The sequence below is a fragment of the Lutjanus erythropterus genome, chromosome 16 (genome assembly GCF_056507025.1).
Source record: "Lutjanus erythropterus isolate fLutEry1 chromosome 16, fLutEry1.hap2, whole genome shotgun sequence".
NCBI classification, from domain to species: Eukaryota; Metazoa; Chordata; class Actinopteri; order Lutjaniformes; family Lutjanidae; genus Lutjanus; species Lutjanus erythropterus.
This window is the reverse complement of record NC_139332.1, coordinates 16,336,030-16,348,901: the sequence shown is the minus strand read 5'-3', so window position 1 is coordinate 16,348,901 and position 12,872 is coordinate 16,336,030. Positions and strand designations below refer to the sequence as shown.

The 12,872-nt window shown below is 37.0% G+C and overlaps 1 protein-coding gene across 12 annotated transcripts in view; it reads left to right on the top strand.

Annotated features, from left to right (window-relative positions):
* Positions 1–5,832: 5,832 nt before the first annotated feature.
* The window catches only part of dync1i1a (dynein cytoplasmic 1 intermediate chain 1a), a 73,220-nt gene continuing 66,180 nt past the window's right edge, over positions 5,833–12,872 (top strand). The window contains exons 1-5 of one of the 12 annotated variants that reach the window (XM_084738999.1): positions 5,833–6,368; positions 8,042–8,175; positions 8,436–8,550; positions 10,252–10,390; positions 12,438–12,479. In XM_084738999.1, coding sequence (XP_084595125.1) covers positions 8,056–8,175; positions 8,436–8,550; positions 10,252–10,390; positions 12,438–12,479 — 416 coding nt within the window. In that variant the 5' untranslated portion in view covers positions 5,833–6,368; positions 8,042–8,055. The remainder of the gene's footprint in view (positions 6,369–8,041; positions 8,176–8,435; positions 8,551–10,251; positions 10,391–12,437; positions 12,480–12,872) is intronic. The other 11 variants (XM_084739000.1, XM_084738998.1, XM_084739006.1 and 8 more) reach the window with 11 other exon arrangements.

Genomic DNA, 12,872 nt, shown 5'->3' with positions numbered 1-12,872 from the left:
GAGACTGTAACTAAGAATATTTACTCAAAAAGTGATGCAAATTTGACAAAAGTACTTTATATATTTTCTTGTACTTTGCTACAATTATCTGACAGCTTTAGTTACTTTCCACATCAATATTCTGGCAAACAAAATCCAAAGAGTTTATTTAGTTAAATATGATGCTTTATATATCAAACTGCCCAACAGTATAAAGGTCTACAAGTACAGCTGAAATAATTATTGAAAGAAAATTAATTGGAAACTTTTTTTTTTTTTTTATAATCAATCATGCTAAAAACTATGTCATGGTTACAGCCTCTCAAATGTGGTTATTGATAGTAATTATTATCCTTGCAAGACAATATAACTGACCATTCTTGAAGAATACAAGAACAAAGTTGGGGGAGCATATACCAAGAAGGAACCATAGGAGCCATTATCCAGTCTTATCTAAATAATAAATAATAAAAAAAATAAAATAAATAATAATAATAAAAAAAGCATTCATGCATCAATGACTAAGGTGGACAGGGGTGGGAAAACTATGGAAGACAATGATAAGTAGCTGAATCAGATTAATGGTATTATGACCACATAAATTCTTAATCCTCATCATTAATCTTATTTTATTGTTAGAGAAGGTATTAAAACAACAGCAAAGAGACCCACCTTTAACAGTAAAGAGGATAATATCATTCATCGTAGGACATCATTATTTTGTTAGCCCACAAAACACTGCTGGAGTTTCACAGGAAAACAGTTTTGCACAATCTCCCAAACAATCTAAGTGAATGGTGACCAGTTTTCAAACAGAAAAAACAAGTGGCAAAACAATATAAAATGCCTCCATGCAGCTCATCTAGTGTAATCTAAATGTCACATAAAGTGCACACCGTCATGCCACACACACAGAGTTCAGACAGTGTGCATGTGCTCATGAATGTGCCTCCAAGCTAAGGATCTACAGCTAAGATTCAGGCTAAAAACATGGTGTAAGTAACTTTTTTTTTTATTCAACTTGGCATGTTGGGGCTGTAGGAGACTTGGGTTACACTAGACGAGCAGTATGGAATTTAAAAGTTTAAAAGTTAAATAATAGTCACAGGAAATATATGTATACATCCACTGTAATAGCACACATAATACAGTTCTAATCAATTCATCCTGCCCTCCATATCATTATTTCATGTCTTCTACAATTATAGCAATGTCTCAGCTGATATTCTTTGAAAAGCATATATACATAAACACATTTTTTGCAATGGTTCCTCAAAAGTAGTTAACAGTCATGTCCAGTAATGGAGGCATTATATTTTACTTTATTGTTCCAAATGATATCAGGGCAATGAAACCATAATTATTTTTTTTTTTAATAATTATAAATAACTATGCATTAAAAAAGCAAAACTACTACTGAACTACTGAGTGAACTACTACTGAAGTAAAAAAAATAAATAAGGATTGACTACACAGATTGCACATAAGGGTTTGAAAATGATGCTAATCACAATAATAGTAATTATTTTCAGAAATGTCTCATAACCCTGGTTCATACTATTAAAAACTACCTGTGATGACTGCTGAAGAAGAAGAGGCCCAAAAGATTCAGGAGTGATGAACTGACACTCTGCAGCACAGATCAACCGAGAGAAAAGAAAATGTAGGTCAGTAGACCTAGATAATGTAAGAAAACATGTCTGAAAAGATGGATGTGGGTAACTACATTTGACATTGTGGTTAAAAAGTCATGAATCCTCATCTATGAAAAGATGTGATCATGGTAGTGTGAATGGTTGTCAGTCATCATTTCCACCCCTGCTCATAATTTTGCAATTTCCCTTCTAGATTTGATAATAGTTCAGTTCTCTCTCAAACAGAAAAACAAACCCTAGAATTTTGTGAAAGAAGAGAATAAACAGCAATAAAGGGGAAAGTGACGACTCACCGTGTCGTGGAGGGAGTTTACTGATCGGCTGGTTCTGATATTCGCAGGGATGCACTGATACCACTTTTTTTCAGACCGAGTACAAGTACCAGCACTTACATTTGGGTACTTGCCAATACCGAATACGATACAAGTACTTAGTAATGCCATTGAAGTTCTTACAATAACTTTTAAAACATGTTTTATATTCATTAGATGCTCACTTTCTAAATATAACAAAATCATTGTTGCTGTTTCCTGCTACAAGCGTAACCATAGTTACTATACACATTACATTTTTAGGTTATTTGTGGTAAGTTACTTCACTGATTTTGTGTTCCTTATTAAGCTGAGCAGTTTTCTGTGTATGTGATAATAATTTCACAACATTATTAAGTTTACTATTATAAATGGTGTTATATATGATAATTATTTAATTCTCACATTTACATGTGTAGTATTTAAGTTTCTTCTTCATGTCCCTCTTGTCTGAGAGCTAATTAGTTCCTACCTGTCATTGTTTAGGGGGGGACAGGTATGAGTGTGGTGCCATGTGTGCAACAGTTTTATTGACCCTGCTGTGAACCTCAAAGAGTGAAGGTGCGTGTCCTGAGCTGTCAGGCTGTTTTGGTGAAGAATAAGTAAACAAAGAGAAGTTGTAGCAGCTTATTATGAAGAAAGGACGGTTGCAGACTGGTGGCGGCGGTGTTTTTTCTTCGTCTTTGGATTAATTTGACGAGGCATCGGCTAGTTTCCACCCGCCAGGACTGATTGGACAGTAGCTGGCTGCGGTCTGCAGGTGGACTCTGTACATTTATTTCAGTTTTACATGAACTTACATGGAGTTTTACGGACAGTGTCCAGTCGCTGTGGTCATTAGTGGATGACGTTGAGGACAGCAAGTATCTCCCTGATGATGACGGCGCGTCCAAAAAGAGGGTAAGGATCAATAAACATCTTGAACTCTGCATCATGTTGGTTCTTTATATGTTCACTTGTATCGAGCAGCTACTTTTCGTGAGGACAGTATCGGACCGATACCCGATGCTGGTTTCGGTATCGGTGCATCCCTAGATATTTGCACTTTTCGGGGGACTGACTTGACTTCACCCGCAGGCGTTCAGACGCCATTACGTGACTTTTACCTTCACTTTAAAGGAAATAAGGTGGGCGGACTACTCGAAAAGTGATTGGTTGTCAGGATGGACAGGTGACAGGGGCGTGGGGTTAATTGATTCAAATTAATTCCCAGGGACAGTGCATATTAATAAACAGTACTGCAAATATGTCAGAATTAGCCAAAAGGCTAGTTTTTTATTGACCGGATGTAAATTTGGCAACCTAAAATCAATGTAAAAATTAAGAATTAATCAAATCAAAAGAAATCTGCCTGAAATTGATCATCTGGAACAGGTCACTTTGAAATCTGGATGCTGCTCAAAAAGGCCTTTGTGTGCCACATGCCAAGTTCAATATCACCAACTTTTCAGAAGCATTACAAGGAAATGACTAGAAAATAGAGCTAAAGAAAGCTAAGAAAATATATGTAATTCATAAGAAATAAAACGTCATTATATTTCTGCATAAAGAATTTAAATAAAGCAAATACCAGATATTAAATATCTTAATTTCTTTATCATTTTATATTTATTTTATTATTTTTTATTCTCCTTTATTTCTTTTTAAACATTCTATTTTATTATTTTATTCTTTATTATTCTTTTTCACTTATAAATCTTTTACTTCCATATTTTAGCTGACTAATGACTCATTCATCTTCATGATGAACAACTACAAAATAATAGCTAATTATTTCCAGCTTTTCTCAATCGTTTTGACTCATTTTTTGAGACAGTCTTAACAGTTTGTAAACCAGGGACACTCAGTTTGTTTTGCCTGAGGGCCAGTTTGTAAAATAATAGGATGTCAGGGGTCAGTTAATAAACAAGCACTAATAATATCACATAAAATTAATAAACATTACAGGGCCCAGAACTAGTGCCATAACTAGTACCTTTTTAAAGTGTCTTAATTCAAAGTGAATTGCACAGTTTTATCTTATAATTATCATATTTACCCTGTTCTCGGTTGCAAGATGGAGGATTAGAGCTGCTGTTGGACTTAAAACAGGCAGGTTTAACTTGTGCTCACTGCTCTTTTTACCTTCAAAAGCCAAAACTGAAACTTAATGTTGAGCCATGAGCCAAAAGGACACACATAATGCATTGTATAGTTAAGGCACAAAATGATACTAAGATCCCAAGTTCCCTTAACTTCCTGTGCAAAGAGTCGCTCTAACTGTCTGCTCAGATTCTGAAAAATAATTAATAATTAGGGATCCTATTTAAAGAGTTGTTCAGATTTAGAGGCTTTTGCCTCTATTGGACAAGACAGATGACAAAAATAAAACAGCATAAGTAACAACTTATATCTTGTCGCTCTATATATTTATTTTAAGTAAAGCTAGAAACATCTGTGGGTCCAAATCAAACATTAGCACAAACACATGATTCTGATGTAACTTAAATCCTGTGTTGTTACTCCTACACCAACCTGATAACGTTATGAGAGCTGTGCTAAACTAACATACACTTAAAAAATAATGATTTATGTTACCTTGGTGGAGTCAAAGGCTGAAGAAAGTGATGAATTCAGACACTCTTGCAATAAAATTACATGGAGAAAAGCAGGTGGCCAACACAAAACCGTATATTCCCATCATTTGTGACACTTATCTGGACTGAAGGAAATTCAAGTCCTCTTCTGCCTTCTTGATAACAAAATTAGAAACTGTTTGTGTTTTAAATTTAAAATTCTGCCACCAATTATAAGTATACAGGAACTTACTGTATAAATCTTATACAGAAAGCATGTCTTCATTTTACTGCAATCATGTTGTAAAAACTACAGATATTTCTTTTTAAATATTAGGCGGTAAGGCTTTCTTTATTTTACAGTAACAATGTTGTGAAAAAGATTGAAATTTGCTATAGTGTACTGGATGAATCTGAAAGGTCGTTGAAATAGACACCCAACCAAAAATGTATGTGTAAATATGGCCTATAATCTCTGTGTTGTTACTAGAAACTCTGGATAGTGGTAGTGGTAGATTTGGAGTTACTTAAAATTAAGACAAGAAATAAAAGTGCAGATTTAGTGGGTGAGTTTTAACATTATAAGGGATGTAAATATAGGCTACAGAGTAGGGATGTGGAATTAAACAAAAATGTTATTGAAATAACAATAAAGCAACATTTTTGTTTAAGGTAAAATGTGTGACAGAACAGCATTAAGTACTGTAGTGCTGCAGAGATGTCTTGGCCTACAGATCTTGTTTTCCAGATGTTTTGTTTGGTACAGACTCCAACCAATGTCACATCAACATGATTTTTTTCCACTGAAAGTGAAAATTGTGGTGCAAAAATTATCATTCACATTAACTGTGAACCATACTGCACTTGCAATATCTGACTTTTTTTTTTTTTTTACCATAATGTATATGTGAAGATCCAAATACTGGAAGGGAAGCCTTGATTTGCGAAACTCTCGCGAGGCTTGTACGTATCGCTCCTGCACTGTGCACATTGTCAAAACTAATTACGTTTTATGATGTGACATCGTTCTTAATAAGATGTTGGTATATTTAGGGAAATTTTATATATTTGGTTATGGTTCGTAACAGATCACGATTTGGGTTGAAATGAGCACTCACGCGAGATCTTTCGCGGGTCTAGGGTTCCCTTCTAGATACGACCCAAGATTACATCCATGGAGTCGTCTAACAAGCGATTCCTATTTTACAACAAACCCTGATTACATTATTTTAATTTTTAAACACTTGCCGTTATTAACCAGCTAACAGACGGAGATTTCTGATACAACCCGGATCTTCATTAGAGATACTTGAAACTGACGTTGCATCGTATTCAATCAACCGTTTCACCAGCAGCTGCTTCACTTGTTTAGCTAACCTGGCTAAATATTAATGGACTGCCGACTAAAACTCACCGGACGTTCAACCGAGTTAAAGCCTTTTTATCTGTCCTGAAAAATGCAACAACAACAACAACAACAACAACAACATTTGTTTATTGCTCAGTTTTGGTTTATTCGACGCACTTCTCCAAACAGCCAGAAGATGGCGGCGTTGCAGAAGCCGTGAGACGATGACGGTGCGAGTCAAAGGAGGTGGGATTTCCTCTCCTCCTCCTGCTCAGCATCATTCTACTCCTCCCAGGAATGTATCGGCGTGCCGTGCACCTGTTTTATGTATTATTTGGGTCATCGACCGCTGAAATGCTCTGTTTTAACCAGTGTCATCAATAGCCACACGATAAGGTTGAGACGACCTGTTCGGTGGTACCCGAGAGGCCTCGATTGATTGTCTGCTTTCGGGGTGCAGCAGTGAGACAGCATCTTTGCTTTGCCGGGTGACACATCATTATCAGTACGAGTGGACAAGGTACGAGTGAAACAATAACATTGCTGCATTACACGGTTAAATATGACAAAATATTCCCCTTGTTGTCAGCTACTCGTAGCCATAATTCACAGTAGTGATTATGACAAGGCCTTAAACGCATCGACGTGAGTGCAAATGATGTCAAATGTGTGATTAGCTAGCTGCTAATACATTTATGCCCTGCTAACCTCACATAGTTAAAGAGCACATGAATGGATTAATTTTCACCTCCCTGTATGCATATTTATCTTTGTGACTTGTGTCTTTTGTCATGCTAACACTGTGTTTTTATTTGCTCCGTTATTTTTATGTTATATGATATATACCTCTCTTTTCTATTCATGTCCTCTATTCATTTGCCATGTCTGGGGGATGTGATACTGGCCTGATACCCAGCAAATTAGTGATCAGGGTGTAGACTGCTATAACTAGGTAGTCTAGGTATGAAATAACTCAAAGCACTGTCAGTGAGCATGAAACAAGATCTTATATTCAGTTAAATACAACTTTATTAATTCCACAAGGGGATTATATCTGTGGCGTCCTGCCATAGATAAAAAGCACACAATAACATACAGACTGACAAATCATCAGGAAGCTAAAGGTGAAATGGAATATATAAATAATACCAATAATTAAAGTTGCTAAAGCATAATGGTTAAAAAGACCCATGGGGCATTTTGTAGACGGATTGAAATGGTGATTACTTTTACTGGCGGGTAAAATACTCACTTGCATGTCCAGAAGCAGCCAATATCCTTGCTGCTATTCTGAGAATTTGTTGATTGCAAAAAGAACTTAAATTTCTTTGTTTTCACTCAGACTCTCAATAGAGGATGAATAAGAATGACAAAGAAGAACAGTTTAGTTTACGGAGAAGGTGAATTTTCTGTTACCTCCTCTTCGCAATAGCCTTTGGGTTCACAACAAATTTGAGGTCGTCATCAGAAATAGTACCCAGGTATTGGTATGATGTAACAATTTCCACCATTTTCTCATCCTGTATGATGCACTTCTTTAGCTGCATCCCTGTTACAGCCAAGATCAGTAATTACTTTCTTGGTTTTTGATGCATTTAAATCCGAGACGTTGTCATTACACCAAGAAATAAAGTCAGTGAGAGCATTCCTATGATCAGAGTCAGAACCATGGAGAAGGGACAGCAGTGCCATCAGAAAGTGAGACATCATGATTTTAATGGTTCTTTTAAGTGAAAGTGAAAATGAAAATTGGTATGAAAATGATCATTGTCACTAATCACGCAATGTTTGTCAAAACAATTGCAATATGATTTTTACTTTTTATTTCTGTCTATTTAGTTTATTTCATATTATGCAGACATAACTATGTTAATTTGGCTAAGGAACTGAACAGAAGAAGTGGCTGCCTAAATATAGCTTTCATACTCTGGACTCATTCTGCAGGAAAAGGCACAAGTGTTGCACCAATGTTAAAATCCCTCTCAGCTCAGTTTGACCTAGTATCGCCAGCTGTTTCACCAATATCATGTCCTTGTAGCTGCCACACCCAGAGGGTTTTTTGAAGCATCACTGAAGGCTCACTGGATAAACCTATACTCCTCTGTCCTATATCATGTAACAATGAAACCAGAGCATATTGTGACAGTGCCATATGTAGCTCATTCCTGTTCGATTCCTCTTCCCTCCTTGAAGCCCTGTAGGACACCATGTCGGACAAAAGCGACTTAAAAGCAGAGCTGGAGCGCAAGAAGCAGCGCCTCGCCCAAATCAGGGAAGAAAAAAAGAGAAAGGAGGAGGAGAGGAAGAAGAAAGAGGTAAGGAAAAAAGTGAGTAAAGTCGCACAACTGACACTCATACCGTATCACACTCTAGTGTGTATTGTTTGTGTGTTCGATTGCTTTTCGTCAGGCCGTGACACATTAAAGGCTGAGGTTGTGTGTGTCCATGCGTGCATACAAACATCTATGTGTGTGCAGAAGGTTGGTGTTGGAATTTTTGATCAAAATGTGCATGCACGTGCGTGTTTAAACTTGTACTTTTACTCATGATTGATGAGCTGACATTTCTCTCTCTGTATCCTGAGCAGTCAGAGAGCCAGCAGAAGAGGGAGATGACCCCAGAGGATTCAGACTTAGACCGTAAGCGCAGGGAGACGGAGGCCCTGCTACAGAGTATTGGCATCTCACCAGAGCCTCCTCTAGGTGCGTTTTACTCTTACACCCTAAACAATGAATGAAACCTCAAATGTTCTTTCACTGTTCTCTTGTGATTGTGCTGCAAAATGTTACAACACATTCACATGGTGACGACTGTTTCGTAAAATGTCTTAAATTCTGATTGGGAAATTCTTAAATATTTTTTTAATAAATGCTGTAACCATGGTCCAAAATTCACTCCAAGCGCAAAATGAATTGGTGATTCGTATTGCTCGGTACCTTGCACATTCCTTATTCAGAATATAAATTCAATATTAGTTGAATAATGTGTAGGAAACATTACGGAGAAAATGTACAACTCCACTAATATTTCTGTCTGTGGGCTAAATGAGACAGGGTCATATGTACCTCTTCATTTAAAAGCTGTGTATAAACTTTAAAACACAACTACAATATTAATTCAGTGGTCTTAAATGACTTTTAGGATACGAACTGGGAATTCTACCTTGATATAGTCTCATTTCAGACTGTGCTTGTTGGATATAGTAGTTATTACTATCCTTACGGACAAATACATTTTGACAAATGTTCTTTAACTCAGCCAGTTATTGTCATTTTGTCATATATGTATTTACTTAGAAGAGATAATACACAGGGACAGCCTGATACAGTAAAACCTACCTAAATGGTTCTAGACTTACACCAGACACACAGCAATTTACTGTAATGGTAATATGCTGAATATTGTCAGGCCAGTCATACCTAACTGATAATGAACTCCTCAAATAACTAAAATAGGATTATCTGTGTTGTCATGATTCTGCATGATTCTGTCTGTTTATTTTTTGTTGTTGTCATTTTCTTTTTTGCTTTTGCTTTTAGTTGCTTTGCTTCTTTTCTACAAAAATAGTAACATTTAGGTTTCAGTTAGATAACACCGTCTTTTTATTTATTTATTTTTTAAATGTAAGTTCAGTCCATGATTCGTTATGCATGTTGTGTTTGAACTGTGCTGAACATTTTTTCATTAGTTTGATGTGTCACTTTATAACAGCTCCCTTTTATCATCTTTGACTGTTGTGCCGTGTACCTTGAGTGTTTTATGTGTAGATAAGTATAAATAATATCATATTTGCACATAAATGCCATTTCTAATCTGAAATGAGATTGAAATAATTGATTACGGGGTGACCTGGTAGCTGACCTGTTGGAGTATGCGCCCCATGTACTGGGGTTGAGTCCTCCAGCGATTTAGGTTCGATTACAACCTGTGGCTCTTGGGGGTGTGTCTCCCCCATCTACTGTCTCTCCACAGCTATCCTGTCAAATTAAGAATATAAAGCAAAAAAAAAGATTAGAAATCATGTAATTATCTGTAATTAGCCCACATGAATTTAGGAAAACATGCTGCTCAAAAAAATATCTTCCACTTGTGCGCAAACCTGATTGATGGAATCTCAAGCATCTCTGTCACTTCGGCAAGCGTTTGAAAGCACTGTTCTCTAGTGGTCTGAAATTGTAACAACACTCTCACCACCTCAAACGTGGGTCATTGCTATGCCTGTTATTATTAGCTTAAGTCATTTATAATGCATCTTCAAATGAAGCAGAGTACAAATAAATCATAAATACAAAATCAGCAATGCATTTGATGCCCTGCCTTCCCTCTCCTTTCTTTTAATCACTTATTTTCTTTGTCCATCACTTATTTTACTACTTGCTTTTCATCCCAATTTCTTTGAGCAGTCCATTCGTTGCAGCCTTTAATGTTAGATTCATGTTATTTTCATTATTTAGTCCCGACCCCTGTGTCCCCCTCCAAATCAGTGAGCACGCCCAGTGAGACGGGGAGTCAGGACTCAGCTGATGGAGGAGCGGCAAGCAGGTAGGGCAAAAATCATGCACTTCATACCAAAGTTCAGTGAGTTTTCCTAGATTCATGAGTCTCTTTTCATATCTATTTCAAGGGGCTTGTGTATAGAAAGATCCTTTTAAAATTTCCAAAGCTCATATAAAATACGGCAGTAAATATTTACTTTAAGTTCATCTAAAAACCTGCTAAATGCTCATGTGAAAGAAATGTCACTGTTTTTAAATTTTGTTCCAGAAGGTTTTACTCGTTTTTACCAGGCTCACTCTTCAAGAGCTTACCAATAAATTGTATGTCATCCCCGAGTGTAAACTTGAAAGATTCATGTGGCCTAAAAACAATGAAAATGTGAAGTTGCTTTGGGCTGTGGACATTTGATACTTTTGACATATATTCTGTCTCTTTTCTTGTCAATGGCACAACAGGTTTAGGTAAGGATGAGTGTCACTAATTGTTAGGTTGTGGTGCCTTGTTAGGTTTTGAGTGTGGTATCTGTCACTTGTCATGGCATCTGGTGTTTTGATGACCACTGTACAGTTTGTTGTTTCTCAGTCTGAGAAGTTTAGCAGGATCTTTAGGCATGTCTGTTAGTTGTTAGGTTGAAAATACTGACAGATGCAAATGTAAAGATATTATCTATTTTTGGGCAACTTTAAGAAAGCAGCCTTCGACTCAGTTGTACCAACAAAGACTAAACCTAGTTTTGTGAAACTCCGATTAGTTCTGAGTAAGTCCAGATTTGAAATTAAGTGTAGCTCTGTTGTGCAATGAAAAACGAATCTCAGTTTAGTAAATCCAAGTTTGTAAATTGATGGAAACTGATATTAAAGTTTAATCAATGTGGAGATACTAAATCCAAATTAAAGTAAATGAATAAATAAAAAAATAAAGGGTACATTGTTTGCTAGCTAGCTCAAAAGTTAAGACATTGCATTGTTTGTTAGCTAATGTTAAACTGCTATATAAAAGTTACCAACCCTTCTCACAGTTTGCTAGCTAGGTTAAAGATTGACAAAACATTGCGCTGTTTGTGAGCTAGCTAATATTTTGTTAGTTAAGTTAGTAAGCCTACTCATGATGGCTCGAAATTTCTCCTCCTTTGAGAAAAATTTGTTTGCCAGGTCAATGGAGGTTTTGGCCAAATTACAGAGGATTATAGACATTATAATAAGGAAAACAGAAACCACCTGGCAACAACTGACTGTTTAAATGGATCAACTAGAGTGAAAGGAAAAAGAGACACATCATAATACTTGAGGATTATTTTGCTCAGTCCATCTCAAATTGGCAGCTATTTTAAAAGCAAAACCTCCTCAAGTGTAAGGTTAAACCTAATATGGGTCACATTTTAAATACAAATCTTTTCTTTTAACTTTTAAGATAGGTTTGAATTGAATATTTCTTGGTTGTCAATTAGTTAAAAATATAATATATAGAATATAGGCTATTTTGAATATGGAGCCTATAAGCACAAACCTTAAATTTGCTGTAAGGCAAGTAGCTGATTTGAGAACAAGTGACAAAATGTAAACTCCTTGTTTCTCACCATTCTGTAAGGGTGTATTCACAGTGCTTCCTAGCTCATCTGTCATACACGCTCCTGCCACTGCAGCATTTATTTATGTGCTTATATATCCATGTCACACCAGACCAGTGGAGCACTTCTAAGTTCTGCACATGGCTGTTCTGGTGAATTAAACCTGCAGTTGAGAAGAGAGTGGTCATCAAGCGCTTTCCATTTGCTTTTTAATGGCAGCTGACTATAGAGGTCCGGTGTGAGTGATGCCCTCAGGGGTCATTAGTGATGTGTTGTTGTGGTATGGCCAGGGGTGGAATTGGGGATGAAGAATGTCTGAGAACTCATTAAAGTTCCTAGCTGAATTAAATTCTCTTATAGTGTGTAAGACTTTTCGTTTCTTTTTAGCTTTTACAAATTGGATTTTACAAATTGGTGAGTTAGTGCCTGGAATGGAGTATTTTTTTTCCCCCAAATCCACCCTGGATGATGGCATGCCATTTTGAGCTTCTCCATTTGTGGCTGTGTATGTGTGTCCCCTCATAGGTCAGGTTTCTCTAAAAACAAGTCCCAAGCACAGAGCTCAAGGTAAGCATTTTCACGTCAAACCCAGGAATCCCCCCCCCCCACTCCTCTTTTCTTTAGTTGAGTTTGCCCTCATGTGAACAGAGAGCCACCCAAAGTGTTGTCAGTGGTCTTAGCAATGTGTTCCCATCATGATTTACAAGATCAAAACAGCGCAGTGCCCCTCTTCCCTTCGTTCCTCGGCTCTCCCCCTTGTGACTTCCTGTCTGAAGCCCTACTGTCTCCCTCGAAAGATTTCTGCTCGCATGAGTTGAGCCACAGAAGTCATTTCAGCCTTCACAGAGTTGACAATCTGCTGCTTAAAGTGTCATCGCCGTTACTGTAAAACAGCCGGTCTGTCAGGCTAAAGGAATGCCTTGCCACTCTCACCTGGTGCCGTGTGGCACGAGCTGAAGG